This window comes from Carcharodon carcharias, chromosome 1, assembly GCF_017639515.1.
Source record: "Carcharodon carcharias isolate sCarCar2 chromosome 1, sCarCar2.pri, whole genome shotgun sequence".
In the NCBI taxonomy this organism is placed as follows: Eukaryota; Metazoa; Chordata; class Chondrichthyes; order Lamniformes; family Lamnidae; genus Carcharodon; species Carcharodon carcharias.
Window position 1 is genome coordinate 199044902 of NC_054467.1, and position 23300 is coordinate 199068201.

Here is a 23300-nt window from a genome sequence, read left to right on the forward strand (position 1 = left end):
ACCCTTCCTAAATAGCGGAACCATATTAGCTGTTCTCCAGTCCTCTGGCACCTCTCCCGTGGCCAGAGAGGAATTAAAAATTTGGGTCAGAGCCCCTGCAATCTCCTCCCTTGCCTCCCTCAGCAGTCTGGGACACAAATCATCCAGGCCTGGAGATTTGTCCACTTTTAAGCCTGCCAACACCTCCAATACCTTGTCACTCCCTTATCAATTTGCTTAAGAACCTCGTAGTCTCTCTCCCCGAGTCTGATACCTTCATCCTCATTCTCTTGGGTGAAGACGGACGTGAAGTATTCATTCAACACTCTAGCGATGTCCTCTGGCTCCACCCATAGACTGCCCCCTTGATACCTTATGAGCCCCACTCTTTCCCTGGTTATCCTCTTCCCATTGATATACTTATAGAATATCTTGGGATTTTCCCTACTTTTACCAGCTGAGCTTTCTCAGATCCCATCTTTGCTCTCCTAATTGCTTCCTTAAGCTTCACCCTGCATTTCATATAAATACTGTGGCTACAAGAGCAGGTCAGAGGCTAGAAATCCTGCAACGAGTAACTCACCTCCTGACTCCTCAAAGCCTGTCCACCATCTGCAAGGCACAAGTCAGGAGTGTGATGGAGTACTCCCCACTCACCTGAATGAGTGCAGCTCCTACAACACTCAAGGGACTTGACACCATCCAGGACAAAGCAGTTGGCACCAATTCCACAAACATTCAATCCCTCCACCACCGATGCACAGTGGCAGCAGTGTGTACCATCTACAAGATGCACTGCAGGAATTCACCAGGCTCCTTAGACAGCATCTTCCAAACCCACGACCATTACTATCTAAAAGGACAAAAGCAGCAAGGAAACTTCCTGCTGATTACCACGTACCACCCTCCCTCAGCTGATGAATCAGTGCTCCTCCATGTTGAACACCACTTGGAGGAAGCACTGAGGGTGGCAAGGGCACAGAATGTACTCAATGTCCATCACCAAGAATGCCTTGGTAGCACCACTACTGACCGAGCTGGCTGAGTCCTAAATGACATAGCTGCTAGACTGGGCCAGTGGCAGGTGGTGAGGGAACCGGGAGGAAAAAACATACTCACCAACCTGCCTGCTGCAGATGCATCTGTCCATGACAGTATCGGTAGGAGTGACCACCGCACAGTCCTTGTGGAGATGAGGTCCCACCTTCACACTGAGGATACCCTCCATTGTGTTGTGTGGCACTACTGCCACACTAAATGGGATAGGTTTCAAACAGATCTAGCAACTCAAGACTGGGCATCATGAGGCGCTGTGGGCCATCAGCATCAGCAGAATTGTACTTGAACACAATATGTAACCTCATGGCCCGGCATATCCCCGACTCTACCATTACCATCAAGCCAGGGGATCAACCTTGGTTCAGTGAAGAGTGCAGGAGGGCATGCCAGGAACAGTACCAGACATACCTAAAAATTAGGTGTCAGCCTGGTGAAGCTATAACACAGGACTATTTGTGTGTCAAACAGCATAAGCAGCAAGTGATAGACAGAGCTAAGCAACCAACAGATCAGATCTAAGCTCTGAAGTCCTGCCACATCCACTTGTGAATGGTGGTGGACAATTAAACAACTCACTGGGGGAGGAGGCTCCACCAATATCCCCATCCTCAATGATGGAAGAGCCAAGCACATCAGTGCAAAAGATAAGGCTGAAGCATTTGCTACAATCTTCACCCAGGAGTGCCAAGTAGATGATCCATCTCGGCTTGCTTCGGAGGTCCCCAGCATCACAGGTTTCAGTCTTCAGCCAATTCAATTCACTCCACATGATATCAAGAAAGAGCTGAAGGCACTGAATGCTGCAAAGACTATGGGCCCTGACAATATTCCGGCAATAGTACTGAAGACTTGTGTTCCAGAACTTGCCACGCCCCTAGCCAAGCTGTTCTAGTACAGCTACAACACTGGTATCTACCTGGCTATGCAGAAAATTGCCCAGGTCTCTCCTGTACACAAAAAGCAGGACAATTCCAACCCGGGCAGTAACTGCCCCATCAGTCTACTCTCCATCATCAGTAAAGTAATGGAAGGAGTCATCAGCAGTGCTATCAAGCAGCACTTGCTTAGCAATAACTTGCTCACTGACACCCAGTTTGGGTTCCGCCAGTGCCACTCAGCTCCTGACCTCATTACAGCCTTAGTTCAAACATGGACAAAAGAACTGAACTCCAGAGGTGAGCTGAGAGTGACTGCCCTTGACGTCAAGGCCACATCTGACTGAGTGTGGCATCAAGGAGCCCTAGCAAAACTGGAGTCAATGGGAATTGGGGGAAAACTCTCTGTTGGTTGTGTCATACCCAGCACAAAGGAAGATGGTTGTGGTTGTCAGTCACCTCAGCTCCAGGACATCACCGCAGGAGTTCCTCAGGGTAGTGCCCTCGGCCCAACCATCTTCAGTTGCTTCATCAATGACCTTCCTTCCATCGTAAGATCAGAAGTGTAGATTGCACGATGTTCAGCACCATTCGCAACTCCTCAAATACTGAAACAGTCACATGTCCAAATGCAGCAAGACCTGGACAATATCCAGGCTTGGGATGACAAGTGGCTAGTAACATTTGTGCCACACAAGTGTCAGGCAATGACCATCTCCAACAAGAGAGAATCCAATCATCGCCACTTGATGTTCAATGGAATTACCATTGCTGAATCAACATCCTGGGGGCTTACCATTGACCAGAAACTGAGCTGGACGAGCCATATAAATACTGTGGCTACAAGAGCAGTTCAGAGACTAGGAATTGTGTGATGGGTAACTCACCTCCTGACTCCCCAAAGCCTGTCCACCATCTACAAGACACAAGTCAGCAGTGTGATGGAATACTCTCCACTCGCCTGGATGAGTGCAGCTCCAACAACACTCAAGAAGATTGACACCATCCAGGACAAAGAAGTCCGCTTGGTTGGCACCACCTCCACAAACATTCACTCACTCCACCACTGACACACAATAGCAGCAGCGTGTACCATCTACAAGATGCACTGCAGGAATTCATCAAGGAAGAGATAAAGAAGAGGTACTAGAAGGCTAGCCGTACTTAAAGTAGATAAATCACCTAGTCCAGGTGGGATGCATCCTGGTTAGCTGAGGGAAGAAAGGGTATAAATCACAGACATGCTGGGTACAATCTTTTCAATCCTCCTTGGATACAGGGGTAGTACCAAAGGACTGGAGTTTTACAAATGTTAAAACCTTGTTCAAAAAATGGGAGAAGGGTAAACCTGGCAATTATAGGCCAGTCAGTTTAACATTAGTGATGTGGATGTTTTTAGAAACAACAATCTGGGAGAAAATTAACTGCCAATTGAGCAAGCGTGGGTTAATAAACGAAAGCCAATCATATTTGTTAAGGGCAATTCATGCTTGAGTTTGTTGATGAGCTAACAGAGAGAATGGAAAAGGGTAGATTCAGTTCATGTTTTTATTATGAACTTTCAAAATCCACTCTGAATGTACCTCATGCCATGTTTGTTAGCAAAACTGAAGCTCATGGGTACAAGTGTTTCCTTTTCTACCACTGAATCTTCAAAAAGACTGTGATGTTTGTTCACCAGAGACAACTATATTGAGCTTTGAAGAGATGCCTTTGACAAAGAGACCTCAATGGAAGGTCAGAACGAATTTCCAACTCAAAATTGATCACATTCCCAACAGAGTATTCCAGCATCCGCAGTTTTTTGTTTTTATATCAGAGTATTCCATTTATGACTTGCGAATGTGCTACAAGCACCTAATTTGCAAGCCTTTGTTAAATTCTCATTTAAAGTAATGTAGAATGTAATCAAATAAAGCTCTTGTTATTTAAAAAAAGGGGCAGTAGCAACATGGATACAAAACTGGCTAAGGGTTAGGAAACAGAGAGTTGTGGAGAATGGTTGTTTTATTGGGCTGGATGGAGGTATCTACTCCCCAAGGTTCAGTGCCTGAACCTTTGCTGTTTTTCATATACTTATTCATGTTTATTCGTATTCATGCCTTAGACTTGGATTGGGGGAGGTTGGTGGCATAGGGCACAATTTTGAAATTTGTAGATGACACAAAACATGAAATTGTAGTAAGCATTGAGGAAGGTAGTAATAAACTTCAAGAGGATATAGACATGCAGATGGAATGGATGGACACGTGGCAGATGAAGTTCAATGCAACAAAGTGTGAGGAGGTGACACATTTTGGTAGGAGGAATGAGGAGAGACAATATTAAATGCTACAATTTTAAAGGTGATGCAAGAACAGGAGGACCTAGTGGGGTGTTAATGCACAAGCCCTTGAAGGTGGCAGGACAGGTTAACAAAGCAATTAACAAAACAGGCTAGATGCATACGCTAGTTTGGGCCCCACCTGAAGTATTGTACCAAATTCTGGGCACTGCACTTTATATATGGAGACTTTGGAGAGAGTATAGAAGAGATTTACTAGTTTGAGGGATGATGGATTAATTACATGGCTGCGGGAGCTGGAGCTGTTCTCTTAGAACAGAGAAGGTAAAGGGAGGTTTGATACAGGTGCTTAAAATTGTGAAGGGTTTAGATAGAGTAAATAAAGAGAAACTGTTTCTAATGGATTAAGGGTAGGAGAGCATAGTTTTAAAGTGATTGGGCAAAAATGAGAGGCAACATGAAGTAAAACTTTGTTACATGATGAGTGGCTAGGATTTGGAATGCACTGCTACATAGGCTGATGGAAATAGATTCACTTGTGGTTCTCAAAGGAAATCACATAAATAGTTGAAGGAAAAGTTCCATGGATATGGGGAGAGGGGAATAGGATTAACTAGACTGCTCTTCTATGATTCTATAAAGTGCTTGGGAAGGATGTCAATAAGATACTGATGTAGGGAGAGCTAGGGAAATGGAGGCCCCAGGATTCCTTCAGGAGTTCAGAAGAAGACTCCTAATCCTCCTAGCCCTCAAATAATCCTCCTGATGAATGAGAAGTGCTACTTATCTTGGTATTTTCTAATCACTCTCTTGTACTCTGTTGATTTCAATGTGACACTGTGCAGACCTCCCCCCTCAGATCTTGGTTCTATAATATCATGGTAGTGTTGATATCATTTTCCCAACATTTAGGTTTGAATAGGCCCCTGTCTGTTTTCAGTCAGAGTCTCGGCAACTTCAATGACAAGCAAGATAAGTACTGCCTGGTGGAAACGATGCTGTGTCAATATCCTTGCACTGGCAGGACTTTCATTCCGAAAATCCTGCTAAATCCACCAAAAAGGGAGTCATGTCCTTTCAGCCTAGTATAGTGAATAAGCTCATTGGATGGAGTTTCCAATCAACCCCATTATTCTATTTAAATTCCTACAGTATTTGCATAGATTTTGTCCCTTTCAGTTGGAGTTGGCATCTTGAGTTGTTTAATACTAAGGTGAAATACTGATGTCTGTCAATGATGGTGATGGAAGAAATTTGAGATGATGAATTAAGAGTATCATGTAAGAATTGTGTTACTCAATCTTCTTACTCAATGGCCTAAGTGAAATTTATTCCAATCATGTATTGGTACCAAAGTGGTCTAGTGACAACATCGAGACAAAAATAGGAAATAGAGAAAAGTCAAACCAAAAATCAATATAAAGATCTTTTTAGCATCTTTTTAAATTACATAAATAAAAAAGCAATGTTCAGAGAATAGACCAAAAAGCTTGCTTGGTAAAAGGAGTAGATTCTTCTCAAGTTCCAACCATACGCCTTTTTACAAATAATGAAGGATAGTACATTCTTCCATTGCTGTTTGGAACTAGAAGCAAAGAAGACAGAGGATGGTACAACAATGTCCAACTGATAATGGAGCGGCATGGTGATTATGGGGGCAATTTTCAAATGGGGTACAAATAAAATGACACCTAACAACACTGAAACTCATGATACAAAGGGTTTACAATTATTTGAGTTGTTTTGTACCCACACTCAATGCTGTGATCGAGAACTACAAATAAGTTCTTCTTGTAATTTCCTTTTACAAAACAAAATCAAGCCCTGGAGTTTTTTGAAAAGTAGGAGCATGGGTCTTACGTAATTTTTGGGTAGGGTGCCAATCCTGGTTGGATGTATTCCTGGAGGTTTTATCACATGACCCCCCCACCGCCAACAATCCCATCCCATCAAACTGTTCTTCTATTCCCATCTCCACTAGTTAATAATAAGTAAATGGAACTGCTCAAAAAAATCAGAAAGGCACACAATTGTTTTTTAATTCTCCTATGATTTTACTCTAGACATCTTGCAACAATGTCCAGGCGATTGCTCTTTAATTCCTGGAAACTCCAGGACAATCCTGAAGCCTAGGCAAATCTATGATAGGGAATGTGGAGTTGGAGGGACATAAGGAGGGGGATCTGGAAGCCCTACTGACCACTTACACTACTGTATGCAACCTTTTCTGATGGAACTGGTCACACACACCAGAGGTCAGTTTTCATGGAATTTCCTGACAGCACAACTTTGACAGGATCGATATCTACAATTTGCACCAGGGTGCACTTCCTTATATTTTGGGGCCTTTTTCAGCAGCGTCCACGTAGCATTATTGCTGACAATAAATGTACGTGTTAGACTTCATCCTATGTAATCCTGACTGAAATAAACCAGTTGTTTTCATTCCAAGACTACCCATTATAAAGGAAAAAGAACAATAAGAGATATTGGCCAGGATTTTCCGGCCTTGCTGTGGGCGGGACCCGCTGCAGGTGAGGCGGCGCTCCGGCCAGAAGTCTATTGACTTGCGGCGGGACCGTACGATCCCGGCGGCAGGCCGGTGCAGAAATCCCGCCCATTGCTTCAAATATAGAGATCAGTAGGACAAGCACAGGACACAGAGACTGTTAACACAGAAAGTAGTTATCATAGAGAATAACAGTCCTAACAAAACAATGGGTCTGCAGAAAAATATAATCACGATTCAAATTTCATTTGAAATTGAAATTATAATAAGCTGAAATTTCAGTCCTGCTAAAATGATATATTCCTCTCCAAAAACCATTTAGCATCACTACCAAGGCAATATATTTCATGCCATTTCCACTATGCATAATCTCCAAAATCACAGTATAAAAATAAATTACCTGAGTAGAGTGTTCACTCTGTTTAGAGTCTGTCTTCCCAGTTTCTGAGAGTTGGGTTCTGTGCAGTGCTGTTGATAGAGTTGAGGTTCCATTAGCAAGTTGCTCCTCTGTATTCCAGTCAACAGTTGCATCAGAGTCTTTGGGGTCAGAATGAGAGTCAATGGCTTCGGTTTTTGAACACTCTGCCTCCATGGAGACATGATATCCATTCTCTTGCTCAGAGCTATGACTCTCCCGACTGTCCTGGCTATCCCGATTGAGGGAAGAACGGGAGATGACACCAAACTTCCGAGTTCGTTTGCCATTTTGTGAGGGACTTTCACTTGGCTCAGAGCTGCCGCTGCTTGTCCTGAGTTCACTGTTGCTACCATTAGAAGGAGGAAGAGGGGCTTTGCGTTTAATGCGACGCAGCATGATCAGGTAGATACATCCGCCATTCCAGCACTGGTCAGCCAGGTAACTGTAATACAAACAGACTGCCTTCATCAACTAAATGCTTAAAATGTTTAAGGATGGATTAAAAGAAGCATTCTGTATTTAGCAGGGATAAAATTCTTCCTTTCATGAATTTAGCCAAATAGTCAATTTGAATTAAGTCTCGAGGCTGAATTTTCCTCAATGGAGGTGCAGATCCAATTGCAACATGCTAAATTTAGTCTTTTTTTGGCTGAAAAACAAACATCCTCTGTCTTTTTGACCCCACACCATTTTCGAGTAGCCTTTCTGCAGGTTGGAAAGGTATTGGGTGCAAAACTTGTACCTTTTGTATTTCCTCCACACTATTTTCATGTGCTGGTGATGGTTGGGTGATCTGAGGGGGGGATGGGTGGCATGGTGGGTGGGGTGAGTGTGGGATAAGATTTGGGGGGCCTTTAAACAAGGTTGAGAACTGGGCTGCTCTCAAGGTTGGAGAACAGAGGTGGGCTTTCTAACCAGGCTGCTCTGCACCCACACTCCTCCTGCACTCTCATGGCTCGCAAACTGCAGTGAATCTGAACCCTGTGTGAGAAAACAAAAATCCCGTACAAAGTCATTCATTGGTTGGGAGTGTAATTCGGAATCTGAGAACGTGCACAAAACACGTTTTCCCGAACCTACATGAGAATCCAAGCCTGGATTTTGTGTCCAAGCTGATCTTTACACTAACAATACCAACACTAACATTATCAGCATTAACATTATCAGCCCTCGCTCACAAGGAATCATAATCCTCACTGTTCACAAGAATGCATTTCAGGAATTCAGGTGTACTTTCCCCACAATTTTGATTAATTAAAATTAATGAACAGAAAATCTTTGGGGATTATGCAACCAAAGGAATATGCACCTATATTCTTGCCACATGTTCACACCGTGGAAAGTTCCCCATCAGCAGTGAAATTGGATGAAAGATTAGGAAGATGTATAAAAGCATAAATGTTATGATCACACACACTTGATAGAAACATGGGGGAATTGTGCCTCAAATTACGCCAAACAACGTCTTTCATTAATTTTATATATATGCAAGCTTTATATATATACACTACTGCAATAGATGACCACTACTTAATTTAGTTAGTAACATTTCATGGTACACTTCAGTTCAACAACAACAACTTCCATTCATCCAGCAAGATGTCCCAAGGTGTCTCGCAGGAGCTTTATCAGATAAAATTTAACACCAAGCAACCAAGGACAAAGCTTGGTCAAAGAAGTAAGCTTTAAGGAGTGTCTTAAAAGAGGAGAAATTGAGAAAAACAGATGGATAGGTTTAAGGAGGGAATTTCAGAGCTTCAAGCCTCGGCAGCTGAAAGCCCGTCTACCAATGACGGGAATCATAGATACAGATGCATAACAGATCAGAGTTGGAGGAACACATCGATGTCAGTGAAATTTACAGAGATAGGGAGAAGGCCATGATCATGGATAAAAATATTAAATATGAGGTACTACTGAACCAGGAGCCAATATACATTGGCAAGCACAGAGGTGATGAGCTCAAAGATATAGCTACCTTTCAATGAATAGAGGTATTGGCTCAATTAATAGTTAAAACTTTTGAGTCAGAAGGCTGTGGATTCATGCCCCATTAAGGATGTGGGCACATAATTTAGGTCCACATTACAGTTAAGGACCGAGGAATTTTGCCTTCTTGGAAGCTTCACCTTTCAGGTGAGATGTTGAACTGAGAATTTTCTGTTTTGGGAATGTAAAATATGTCATGGCACTATTTGACTGACTTGGCAAAATTCCTTGCTCGATGAAGAACACCAGAAATCAATTATTGTTTGATCAGCTACTTACTGTTAATGAGGCCGTACTGTGTGCAAATTGGCTGTTAATTTCCTTCTATTACATTCACTATACTTCAAGAGAATTGCATTGAATGTGAAGCACTTTGAGATATCTTGATGAATAGAGCTGGAAATTTGCTCAGAACCACTACAGGAACTTCACTAGAAATATGGTGGAAACCCTGTTCACTCGCTTAAACTCCAAGGAAGCCATGGTAGCAAAATGGGAACAGCTCTGAGGAAATTTCCAACTATCGCAGTGCTATATAAATAATTGAAATGATTATCTGTTAAATGGTTCTAGTAACAAAATCTGATTATACAAAGTAGAGGACATGCTTCTCCCATCCCTCAGTACTCAATACTCCCAGTTGTTAAACCATTCCCTACACTGAAATATCTACCTAGATACAAAATACAATTAAACACAATTGGGGTAACTGTACAAAATCTGCCTCACAAGTGATCCTTTAAGTGCAAAAAAGGGGCAAGAAATCAGTGCTGCACACTGAAAATAATTGCATTTAAAAACAATCAGCATAAGTTAATTAAAATTGAAATGTATGCACGACTTTTTTGTTACAGAATTAGGAACTGTTTATTTTTTTAAGTAACACCTCCCCAAGATAATATATACACGCAAGGACAGATGCTTCTAACTTTGTTAATGCATTTGCAAAGGCAGCCTGAGTAAGCCTGTTGTGGCAGTACTTTGAAATGTTTCTGTTCATTAAGATGATTAACTCAAGGTCTGACTTTCAATTAAATACTTTTTCATTTTCTTCATCCAATGCCCTGTGTATTCTGCATGCAATGAAATTTTAACAAGTGGAAATTAACTTATTCTTCTCAATTTGCATTAATTTCAGTAGAGATGCACTAAACGTGAACAAATAGTTCACAGATGTACATGCTTTTAAAAAAACGCAAGGCTATTATTTTTGAACAAAAATGATCAAACATCAAAAAGTCCTGGTGCTCTGCACAATTTCCATCAAGTTAGAAGGTAGGAAAGTTGACTGTCCTATTGTGAGAACCAGAAATGCCTAAGAAGTGTGGAAATTAGTTCATATTTGATATGCTCCACTGTTTCCTTAGAGTTGCCTTCTAGCTGCAGCAGCTCCAATGCAGAACTACCATGTCCAATGCTGAGAGTGATCATGTTAACTTCAATGGACATTGCTCAATTGCGTAACCCATGGAATTGCATTAATGTATAGAGTCATACAAACTCCCATCAAGGAATCCCTAGTATTTAAAAGCTGCTTTGTGATATTGCACAAGGATCATTCTATCATCCTCATTGGCTCACTAAACACTGTGCTAACAGTAAATCATTATCCACTGCATATGACCATAAAGAAAACTATCGCCCCCAATAAAATAGATGACACAATGCAATTTGATTTGAACAAATGAAAATTCACATCTTACATGTGAGCAGGTTTGCCACTGCCTGAAAAGCTGGCACAGCAGAAAACCATCAATTAAACTAGACATAATGTATTTCCATGATTAGTTTTATCACTTCAGTTACTTTCTTCTCAAGCTCACCTAGTAATGAATACCACACACTGCTGACTGAGATTATGCAATCAGACATGTTACCTATCAGTCGGCACCTTTACCCCAATATTACCATAACCCAAAGATAATTTACAAACACAATTATTATGCTACAGACACTCATGCACAGTCAACACTTAGTGAATATTTTTTGTCTTACCTGCCTCAACATCAACAAAACAGATGCAATATTCATTTTTGAAAGAAGAGCGTAAAGGAGTCTATTTTGAGAATAAGGTATTAAAGAAATGGAAACAAGAAAACAGCAACCACAGCTAACAGCTTCTCTTGCTAAGAGAGAGAGGTGACAGGTGTTCATGAAGCATTACAGAACCTCGCATTGAAGCTCTTACTTGTATAGCCAAAAGGAGACTGTACAAAGGCTTTACAGTATTAGCATTTGAAACACCACTTCTAACCTTCTATAAACCCCTTACTCTTGTGGGCAGGCAACTGAATTAAAACTCAATGGATATTGGTTGGCTAAGGGATAGCGTACTATCAGAAGGCTTTTTGTAGATATTCAGTACATCAATGAAAACATTACGCAGCAGCACAAGAAGAAAATTTTGCAAGCTTTTGTTGTCTTGAGGGCTTCCTCAAGGGAGAAGGTGGGAATGCAAATAAGAGAATGAAGCACTTCGCATCTGTCATCAAACACATGGTTATATTTTACAATTCATGAACATTGACTAACAGAAATTGGAATTTCTATACAGAAGTTCTTATTCTAATAAAAACAATAATTAATATAATTAAGTAAAAACGTTGCTTGTTAACATATTTCTGTTCTTTGTTAGAATTAAGCAGCACTTATCGGTAAATTATGTGCTCAGCTTATCTGCCAATGTTGCAAACTTTTTTTTAGCTTGCCCATTGAGATTTTCACTCCCCCACTGTACAAATGTCCAAGTTACCCTTATGCTTAGCAAAATGCCGATATAAAGCTCGGCAAGCCCCAAATCTGATTACCCTATTTATAGAGAAAATACTTGCAAAAATAACCCATTGACATAACCTTAGAAAAATATGAGCAGAAGTGTAGAGTCATCAGTGGGATCCACCACCTAACAGGTTTGTCAAGCATGATCTCTCTCCCCACCCCTGCTTTTTGGATACCTCCAGGGCTTTCTGCCAGGTGGCACATAGTTTTGAGTGAGGTGAAGAATGGATATATTGTGATAGGTTAGAAATCACAATTGCGTGCTAAAAGCTGAATGGATCAGAGGATTTGTTTCTGTCCATCATCGTTTGGATGTTCCGGTATGCCAAAAAGCCAGCAGATTTTCAAGGCCATGTTCACATACTGTAATTACTGACATACAAGTGGACTATGACTGTAAAACGTCTGGGGGATTAAACACTAATTCAGAATCAAAAATAGATTAATACAGCAGAAGACAGCAAGTAAAGAGAACATCAGAGGCAAGGCCAATTTTAACCAGCAATTAATTTTAGAATGCCCATATTCTGTTTCTCTCAGTTTACCGTTGAAATAAGCTACCATCTGGTTCCTATAATACCAGACAATCAGTCAGCAAGCACTCAGCTCACCTAAACGGACTGTTCAAAATTAGTTTGGGTTAAATTGCTGGTTAATGGAATGCATCCCAACTTTAAAAGCAGCTGTTAAAGTAACCAGCTGGAAATGTCCTTAGCTCATAGGTAAAATGAAGGAAACAGAGCACAGATAATTTAAAACATAATGGCCTGAATTTCACGCTCCCCCGCTGGTGGATTTTTAGACGGGGGTGAGCGTGAATTTGAAGAAACAGCATCCCCCCTGGGTTCCCATCCGCCCCGACATCACAGCGATTTCATGCTGAGGCGGGCAAGGCCTCCTACAGGATGCCCGCCCTTGACTTTAAGTGACCAATTATTGGTCAGTTATTGCCCATTTAAGGGCCATTTCCTGCCGAGCCTCAATTTTTAGGCCGACAGGAGGATTTACCTGGCATAGGGGAGGCCTAAAAATGAAAGGGCTAAGATCTCAGTTGGGAAGCTGGGGGAAGGGCACCTCCATCAGACGCCAGCTTCTGACTTTGGGTGTGGACCCGACCCTTAAGGTCCAATGGCCGCTGAACCTCCTTTCCCACCTCCCCCCCACCCCACCTGATCTCTTCCCCCCACACTCCATTCACCAACTTCTCCCTGTCCAGGCTTTCCCCACCCTCTCGGCCCTTGAGCCCCTTAAACTAACTTTGCCATCCGGTCCTGAGGATTTTGGCTCAGGTATCTTCCTGAAGTCCCTCTTCTGTCCACTGAAGCTGTTGTCACTCTAGGGACTAGAGAGCTGCCAGCAGTTCCCTAAGGTGGAATTCCTCCTGAGTGAGGGGCAGGAGTCCTGCCTGCAGCCAACTGATGCTCATTTGAGTGTGAAATGGCACCTGGGCAGTTGGAGTCAGTGGGGATGTGTTTCCTGCTGACCCTTCAGATGGTGGAAAGAGAAACACTGCCATCTGAAAAATTCAGGTCAATGTTGATTAAAAGTTTCAAGATATAATGCTCCTGTTACTGTATAAAATGCATACCCTCTGCTTTATCATGAACTATACTTGTGTCAGTCAGCCATAACTCAGTGAAAGCACTCTTGCCTTTGTTCAGAAGGTTGTGGGTTCAAGTCCCACTGTAGAGGCCTGGGCACATAATCTGGCATGATACTTCCATACACAACTGAGGGGGTGCTACACTGTCAGAGGTACTATCTTTTGTATAAGATGTTAAACTAAGGTCTTGCCTGCCCTCTCAGGTGGACATAAAATATCCCATGGTATTACTTGGAAGAAGAGCAGGGGAGTTCCTCACCAATATTGATCCCTCAGCCAACATCACTAAAATAGATTATCTGGTCATGATCATATTGTGGTTTGTGGGGTCTTGCTTTGCGTTATTTGGCTGCTAGGTTTCCTACATAAAACAGCGACAACACTTCAAAAACTGCTTCATTGGCTGTAAATTACATTGGGGCATCCTGAAGTCATGAAAGTGTTATGATGTCGGATTTTTTTGGAAATCCAAAACCCAGGTATTCACTAAAAAAATGAAGCTATGTGGTTCATGGTTTAAAACGAAATAATTTTACTACAATAAAATCAAATAATATGAATATTAATAACTGCACTATCAGCTGTATAAAGATATTAAAAGTACAAAGAACGCAGCAACTTAGGATCAAAGCTGAACTTCTTAACTCAAATCTCTGCACCCATTTGACTTACACCTGCAAAAAACTCAAGTCAGATACCTGTCAGAATTTGGAAGATTAACTATTTGGTATGAGTACTGCTTCGAAGATTCGTACAAGGATTGCGATTTCTTGGGTCTAATGCTTATTTCCAACAAGATTTTCCTATCAAATCTCTTCCAACTGAAGATTTCCCTTCAATACAGGTATTACTAGTGTCTTAAGCGTGGCCACTTCGAGTTGGAATTTTCCTGGTTTTAATGTTCTTTAACTCTGGAGTCTTGTATCTAGAGGGGTCTTTCTCTTCTCAGCTTGGCTATCCCAGAATTCCAACTCGTTGTTAGTACAGTCCTTCAGTTATAAAGGTTTCTAAAACCCTTTCAGCCAACCCTGTCAGTCAACTAAATTCCGTTTGAAAGAGATTTTCACTGCACCTAGCTTGATCTAACCTAAAACTGAACAGCTTGAACACAGAACCACACCCAGACATCTATTCACCTTTATAATTAACTTCTGACTGATCTTTTTTTTTCCTATTGATTCTCTCCCAGGCAGTTTGGTTACATGATCAGTTAAGAGAAGCAAGCTCTTTTTACATGAAATCTTCTTTCAGAGAAACCTAGGGAAGAATTTTCCCCCCGTTGGGGGTGAAGTGCAGGAGTGGGCGTACCTCCAATCGGCGCTCCTGCTGCCATTTTATGTGGGCGGGCCAATTAAGGCCCGCCCAGCTTGACGTCCACCAGGAAGGGCTATGTGCTCCCTGTGTGGGTGGGAGGGGGATTCCCTCAGCCAAGAGCGTGCTCTTTTGCGCATGCGCATGAAAGACCGCACTCATCTCCCTGAGGCTAAGCACTGCCTCAGGGAGATCAGTGCCAAATTTTAAAATTTCCCTGACATGTCCCCTCATCTGACACTGTCATGAGTTGGGACATGTCCATCACTTTTAATCAAACGTTTATTAAACTTTTTAAAACCCTCATGAAACCTCATCCCGCCCGTGGATGAGGTTTTATGCTTTTCCTGAAGCCAGCCAGAGCTCCTGGCCTGCCCACCAACCTGAAGGTTGGACAGCCAGGTCCATTAATGATCTTAATTACTTTTTAAATGGCCTCAATTGGCCGTTGACGGGTTGGCAGGTGCACAGCTGATTCGGCTGCGCCCCTGCTGACCTGAAAATTGAAATGACGCGGGGTGACGTTGGGAGTTCCGCCCGATATCATCCCGCGTCATTTTACACATCGGTGAGCAGGCCTCACCCCCCGCTCATCGATCTCAATATCCTGGTCCTAGTTCTGAAAAGGACTGTCACCTTGACATAAAAAGTGTTTTTTTCCCTCAAAAGATGGGCCATCACAAAATGTAATGTTTATTTGTAAGTCCATCTTTATTTTCCTTTTCTTTTTACTTGATAATTTTTAGGAACAGGGAAAGATTATTATACTCAAACAATTTTCTACATTAGCAGCTAAACTTCTGTCTGGTAATTAATCAAAAGCCTTGTTGAAGTCTAGACAAAAAATACCCCAAAAATAAATTACAGTTAGGCCCAACATATCCTCTAATTTTATTTTTTGTAATGTGCAGCTGATTTGTTTAAGTACACAGGCCATTTAAATTTATTTGCACACTAACTTAAAGGGGTTGACTTGTGCATGGCCTGCACAGGAACCTTCGGGTGGTGTTCACTCAGCTGGGAGGAAACACTGGTTTAGGTACTTTAGCAGTGAAAAAAGAAAGCATTTCTTCACATAAATCTGGAACCCTCTTCCCCCAGAAGATAGTGGAAGTCTGAGGCTCTCTTTCCTCAAAAGACTAATGGAAATCTGGAACTCTGTTCACCCAAAAGACAGTGTATGCTGGGTCATTTGAAACTTACAAGACCATGATTGACTGAGTTTTGCTGCATATGGATATGAACCTATAAGGAGCAAAGTCAAGTAGAGTTAAGATGCAGATCACCCATAATATAAATGGCAGAACAGATTCAAGAGTCTGAGTGGTTTACCACTCTTCCTATGTTCTTTTGTAACAAACCCATTCCGTTATGAATGATATCACACTACACGACCACCTTCTCAACATAACTCTCAATCCCTTCTCTCTCCAGAAACATATCCAGCGGCTCCTTAAAACCATTTCTATTGCTCACTTCAATATCTGCAAGGGTCACTCAGCTCCAGACTGTACTACATCTCAGTTCAAACATGGACAAAAGAGCTGAACTCAAGAGGTGAGGTGAGATTGACTTCCTTTAACATCATGGCAGCATTTGAATGAGTCAAGGAGCCCTAGCAAAACTGAAATTAATGCGAAATAGGGGAAAACTCTCTGCTGGTTGGAGTCATACCTAGGACAAAGAAAGATAGCTGTGGTTGTTGGAGGTCAATCATTTCAGCCACAGGATATCACTGCAGGAGTTCCTCAGAGTAGTGTCCTTGGCCCAACTATCTTCAGCTGCTTCATCAATGACCTTCCTTTCAACATAAGGTAGAAGTGGGGATGTTCATTGATGATCACACAGTGTTCAATGCTATTCACAACTCCTCAGATACTGAAGTAGTTCATTCCCACATGCACCAAGACCTGGAAAACAGTCAGACTGAGTAGGTGGCACGTAACATTCACACCACACAAGTGCCAGCCAATGACCATCTCCAACAAGAGAGAATCTAACCATCGCCCCTTGACATTCAATGGCATTACCATTGCTGAATTCCCCATTATCAACATCCTGGAGGGTTACCATTGACCAGAAACTGAACTGAACCAGCCATGTAAATACTGTGGCTACAAGAGCAGGTCAGGGGCTAGAAATCCTGTGATGAGTAACTCACCTTCTGACTCCTTAAAGCCTGTCCACCATCTGCAAGACACAAGTCAGGAGTGTAATGGAATACTCTTCACTTGCCTGGATGAGTGCAGCTCCCACAACAGTCAAGAGGCTTGACACCTAGAAATCCTGTGACGAGTAACTCACCTCCTCACACCCAAAGCTGTGACTAGTGGAGTTCCACAGGGATCAGTGCTGGAACCTTTGCTGTTTGTGATATACATAAATGATTTGGAGGAAAATGTAACTGGGCTAAGTTTGCAGACGACACTAAAGTTGGAGGAACTGCAGAGAGTGAAGAGGATTGTCAAAGGATACAACGGGATATAGATCGGTTGGAGACTTGGGCGGAGAAATGGCAGATGGAGTTTAATCTGGACAAATGCGAGGTAATGCATTTTGGAAGGTCTAATACAGGCAGGAATTATACAGTAAATGGCAGAACCCTTAAGTGCATCGATGGGCAGAGGGATCTGGGTGTACAGGTCCACAGGTCACTGAAAGTGGCAACGCAGGTGGATAAGGTAGTCAGGAAGGCATATGGCATGCTTATCTTCATTGACAGGGGTATTGAGTATAAAAGCTGGGAAGTCATGCTGCAGCTATATAGAACTTTGGTTAGGCCACATTTGGAATATTGCGTGCAATTCTGGTCACCACATTACCAGAAGGATGTGGAGGCGTTGGAGAGGGTGCAGAGGAGGTTTACCAGGATGTTGCCTGGTCTGGAGGTTATTAGCTATGAGGAGAGGTTGGAGAAACTCGGATTGTTCTCACTAGAGCGACAGAGATTGAGGGGCGACTTGATAGAAGTTTACAAAATTATGAGTGGCATGGACAGAGTAAATAGTCAGAAGCTTTTTCCCAGGATGGAAGAGCCAATTACTAGGGGACATAGATTTAAGGTGAGAGGAGAAAACTATAAAGGAGATGTGCGAAGCAGGTTTTTTATGCAGAGGGTAGTGAGTGTCTGGAATTCGCTGCCAGAGGAGATGGTGGAAGCAGGTACGATAGTGGTGTTTAAGAGGCAGCTTGACAAATACATGAACAGGATGGGAATAGAGGGATCCGGACCCCGGAAGTGCAAAATGTTTTAGTTGACGGGCAATATGATCGGCGCAGGCTTGGAGGGCCAAAGGGCCTGTTCCTGTGCTGTACTTTTCTTTGTTCTTTGGCTGTTCTTTGTTCATGTTCAAAGGCTGTCCACCATCTACAAGGCACAAGTCAAGAGTGTGATGGAAAACTCTGCATTTGCCTGGATGAGTGCAGCTCAAACAATACAAGAGTTTGCTGCCATCCAGGACAAAGCAACCCCCTAGATTGGCACCCCATCCATCTACACCTCCAATACACAGTGACAGCAATGAGTGTACCATCTACAAGATGCACTAAAGCAACTTGCCAGCTTTTTTCAACAACACGTTCCAATCCGGTGACCTCTACCACCTACAGAAACAAGGGCAGCAGATGCATGGGACTACCACCACCTTCAAGTTTCCCCAAGTCACATACCATCCTAATTTGAAACTATATTGCTGTTCTGTTATTGTTGCTGGGTCAAAATCCTGGAACAATTCCTAACAGCACTGTGGGTGTTTCAACGCTACATGGGCTGCAGTGGTTCAGGAAAGCAGCTCACCACCACCTTCTCAAAGGCAATTAGGGATGGGCAATAAATCCTGGCCTAGCTGGGGATCCTTCAACCGATGAATGAATAAAAAAATTTTTCCCAATCCAATGTTAGTGTTATGCCTCTGTGCCTTCTCCTAACTCAAGTATTTTAAAGATGTGGCTTGACACAAAGAACACACGAAGAATTTCCTTTTTAAATTGTCTTCATAATCTTGAAAACTCAAACTAGGTCACCTAATTATCATAACAGGTCTGTAAACGGAGGTTGGAACATTGAACAGCAGCAGGTTACAACAGCATCATGTCAGCAATAACATCTGCTCAGAAAATAGAAGTAAAACAGAAATTAATTGCAAATTTATGCACCATAACGTATAGCAAATCTGTTATGGTGCAAACTTTCCATGTTGTCCAATCTGGTGAGATTTCTGCACTGTTATGATTTTTTTCTATCTGGGTATTTAGCTCATCTTGAAACCTGCCAGTACAGTGACACTTTCCCTTTGGAGATACACTCCAATGGATAGAAAGCAGAAAATAAATTTATTTTCATTTTTTACGACAGCTTTATGCCCTCCCATGGGAGTTCCAGTTTTATTCAACTTGAAATTTGATGATTCTCCTCTTGAACGAAATTAAATTTACCAAAAGTTAAACGCAATGGTTCACTTGTTCAGTGTTTGATTATGAGAGTCTGGTAACTGATCTATGCTCACTGTGCTTGGTTGGTTAAGCCTGGGTATTGACTCAGAGAAAAGTAAACAGACACCACAGAAGCTACGAGAAGCTGAGCTGAATGGATGATGAAGACATTTCAAGCACTGTGAAAAAGACTCTGTAAATATAATTCCTGCACACTTAGAAACTAGTGCCACCTCTGCATTGCTTTGAGGCAAATCAAGTGTATAAATAAAATGCAGCTCATCAGAAGCACAGAAACTTTTCACTTTAGATTTTATAAAACAAGTGTCCTGAATATATGGATTTCCAATTTGTGGACAACACTAATGGAAGCAGAACACTAATCTCATCAAAAACTCTTGACAACCCATTGCAAAAAACGCAAAAGAAAACACTTCTTTGTTTTACAAAGCATCTTTCAAAGGTGGAGCTGAGGAAGTGTTACAATGTGAAAGCAAACTGTGGAAGTGCTAATATTTGTCATAGCACAACTTCACAACCAATCATGTAATTCCAACATATAAGAAAACTGATTCAGACAAAAAGCTTGAAAAATGTTGTGACAAATGATGCCATTTCTGATGCCTTAATGTGGTTCTGGTGGAAGTTTTACCTTAATCATTACAAAGGTTTCTCAGCAGACAACGCACCATTATCAACATATTTTACAATCACTTTATCATAACAAATGTAATTCACCAGACATTGCATTGTTATAAACTTGACTTACAGAAGAACATAAGAAATGGGAACAGGAGTAGACCATTCAGCCCTTCAAGCCTGCTCCACCATTCAATAAGATCATGGCTGATCTTCTTGTGTTTCGATTTCCACATTCCCATCTAACTCTGATAACCTTTGATTCCCTTAACAAGAATCTATCTACCTTTGCCTTAAAAATATTCACCACCTTCTGAGGCAGAGATTCCTTACCATTATGGATTCCTTGCCATTAAAATTAGCTTAAGGACAACATAAAGCTGCTGTTATTCTCCAGGCCCCGACTCCAAATGTGTACTGCACCTGTGAGGAGACTCAGTTTTCTTAATCCAGTCATTTTCATAGCCCTGTGCTGGGATTGAAAGGAAGAAGGCCTATTGCTGCAATCCAGCTGTCAGCCCTCTGGGGGCTTTTTGGCTGATAATGCACAATGGTAGCCAGAATGTCCTGAGACCTGAAGATCATCTGTGGGGGTAATGAAGATGACACCATAGCCAAGAATTTTAACCTCCACCCCAACAGGCAAGAAAGAGTTGGGGGGGGCGGGGGGTGGTGTTGTAAGGGTGGCCGAGTTGCTACCGCAGACACTTCTTAGGTGGAAACATAAAGTTTATTTACAATATACTCAGCAGCCACCACATGTGTGCTTTCAACTCCAACTTCATCTCTACACTGTCTGCTGAGGTAGCCTACGCTACTCTCCTATTGGTTACTACAGACCATGTGATCTTTCCTAAGAAGTATTATTCTTAAAGGTACATTACACACTAAATAAAACCATAATTACTACATTCCTCCCCCTTTAACTCAGCTATACATATTATATTTACAAGTACATGTTTTTCAAGACAGCAAGACACTGGGCAAGGAATTTATAAGTTCAGTCTTTCAGGTGGTTTCCTGGTACATGTGGAACGTTGCAGCTCCACAACTTCAGATTCTTTGTCAGGAAGCTCCTTTTCCAGAGTTGCCTGAACATCAGGTGTTTCAGTGGGAACTTGCAGTTCTGTATCCTCAACTCTTACAGGAACATCAGACATGTCAGTCCTGGGTTGAGTATCCTTAACAGGAAATGCAGACCTGGACATGGTCACTGGTGGAACCAATTCTTGGTGATTTGTCTCTCTCTTCCTTAAATTGTCCACATGTTTCCAGATGATCCAGCCTTTCAATGCCACATGGTAAGATAGAGGTCCAGTCACTGCACTTATTTCACCCAATAACCACTTTAGTCCTCCTCCGAAGTTTTTCATGTATACTGTCTCTCCCATGGTAAATTTCCTCTCACGACTATGCCAGTCATGTCTAATTTTCTGGCTTTCCTGACTCCTTTCCACCTTCCCCTCTAAATTTGACATGATTAGGCTCAATCTCGTCCTGAGACGGCGTTTCAACAATAGCTCCGTAGGTGTGACACCTGTTGTTGTGTGAGGTGTAGTCCTGTAATGAAAAAGCATGCTAGCTTGGTTGCTAAGAAATCACCAGTTAGCTTTTCCATGCCTGCTTTGAATGTTTGAACCGCCCTTTCGGCCAGTCCATTTGAGGAAGGGTGGTATGGTGCAATTTTTACATGAGTGATACTGTTGAGGCTGATAAACCATTGAAGCTCAGCACTCATAAATGCTGTGCCGTTATCGGAAATGACTACCTCTGGTAGTCCATGAATGGCAAAATTTTCAGCATTTTCTTGTAAAGGCAAATGATTAAGTGCATCGTCGTTTGCCATTTGATTGCCAGGCCTATGTAAGAAAGTGTATTCGTATGCTGCCAGAATTAAGACCCATTGTTATTTTTGCTGAGGCTATGGGTGGTATGGCCTTGTCCTCCCTAAACAATCCGAGCAATGGTTTGTGGTCTGAAATGATTGTAAAAGGGCGGTCGTGTACCTGCTGGTGAAATTTCTTGACACCAAAGGTGATGGACAGACCTCCTTTTTGACTTCACTATTGGCCAGACATCTCTCAGATGCAAACTCAACTTGTCTGAGCTCAGTGGCTGAGTCTCCCAAAATTTCATCATCTGTCTTCTTGGAAAATTCTGTTACTTTTGCTTCCAAAGCCTCTTTGCCTTCATTTAGCTGATTCTTCTGCTCTTCTGTCTCTTTTTTTGTATTTTGCTGCCTCCTGGAAAATTGAACATTGCTGTGTCTTCTCTGCCAACTGATTCTTCAGTTTGTTCAGAGAAGTGCTGAATTATTTCTGTTTCTCTTCATACTTTTCCAGAGGTACAAGCTTTGACTTGAGGGAATCTCGTAGTGTGTGAAGGTCTTTCAACAGGTTTTTTTTTCCCCTGTGAAGGTTGCTCACCTCGTCTCAAACTTTTGTCATCAAGCAGGGTCTCTTCAAGTTTCTTCTGCTATTCTTCCAGGGTTTGGCTTAAGACAGCCTTCATTTCTTCAGGTTGTTGAGTCCTTACACATTCCTTTTTCAAAACAGGAACGCTTCCAGCTTCCTTTTGGAATCCCAGTGGTCAATCAAGATTGATTTCTCTTAGCCAATTTCACCCTAGAAGGCTTGGTCCTCTGCCTCTCAATACCAACACTGGTAGCTAGGCCAAATGGCTTCCTCAATGGACAGTTACTCTGCTAATGCCTTTTACTTGAATGTCTTCACAGAATCACAGTGCAGAAGAGGCCCTTTGGCCCATTGAGTCTGCACTGACACGTGAGAAACACCTGACTACCTACCTAATCCCATTTACCAGCACTTGGCCCATAGCTTTGTATGTTATGATGTGCCAAGTGCTCAACCAGGTACTTTTTAAAGGATGTGAGGCAACCTGCCTCCACCCTCCCAGGCAGTGCATTCCAGACCATCACCACCCTCTGGGTAAAAAAGTTTTTCCCCACATCCCCCCTAAACCCCCTGCACCTCATCTTGCATTTATGCCCTCTTGTGACTGACCTTTCAACTAAGGGGAACAGCTGCTCCCTATCCACCCTGTCCATGCCCCTCATAATCTTGACCCGTGTATGTTTTTAATTTGACAGCTATTTCTTCAAAACTTAGTTGAAGTTCACCATTATTCAGGTATCTGAAGGTATGTCCCCCGATGACTGTAGTGAAGCTCCCGTGTTCACTTCCATTCTAACAGATTTGCCATTTACTTTCACTGTGACAAATATTGGTTCTGTCTTTCCAACTGTCAGATTAAACAATGAGTAAATGTCTGAATTTGTTGTTCCAGGCTCTGCTACACTAGATTTCATTGGGCTTCTTCTTCTGTTTACAAGCCTGCTTGAATCTTTCCTTGCACTGCCTCATTATATGTCCATTTCTGCAACAATAGTAGCATTTGACTTTTTT

General features: G+C 42.2%; 1 protein-coding gene across 5 annotated transcripts in view; it reads right to left on the reverse strand.

The window, feature by feature from the left end:
- The window catches only part of pdzd2 (PDZ domain containing 2), a 648685-nt gene that overhangs the window by 201125 nt on the left and 424260 nt on the right, over positions 1-23300 (reverse strand). For 4 of the 5 annotated variants that reach the window (XM_041183009.1, XM_041183071.1, XM_041183135.1 and 1 more), the window contains one exon: positions 7107-7566. In XM_041183009.1, coding sequence (XP_041038943.1) covers positions 7107-7566 — 460 coding nt within the window. Of the gene's footprint in view, positions 1-7106; positions 7567-16479; positions 16533-23300 lie in introns of those variants that run through there. The other variant, XM_041183220.1, reaches the window with a different exon arrangement.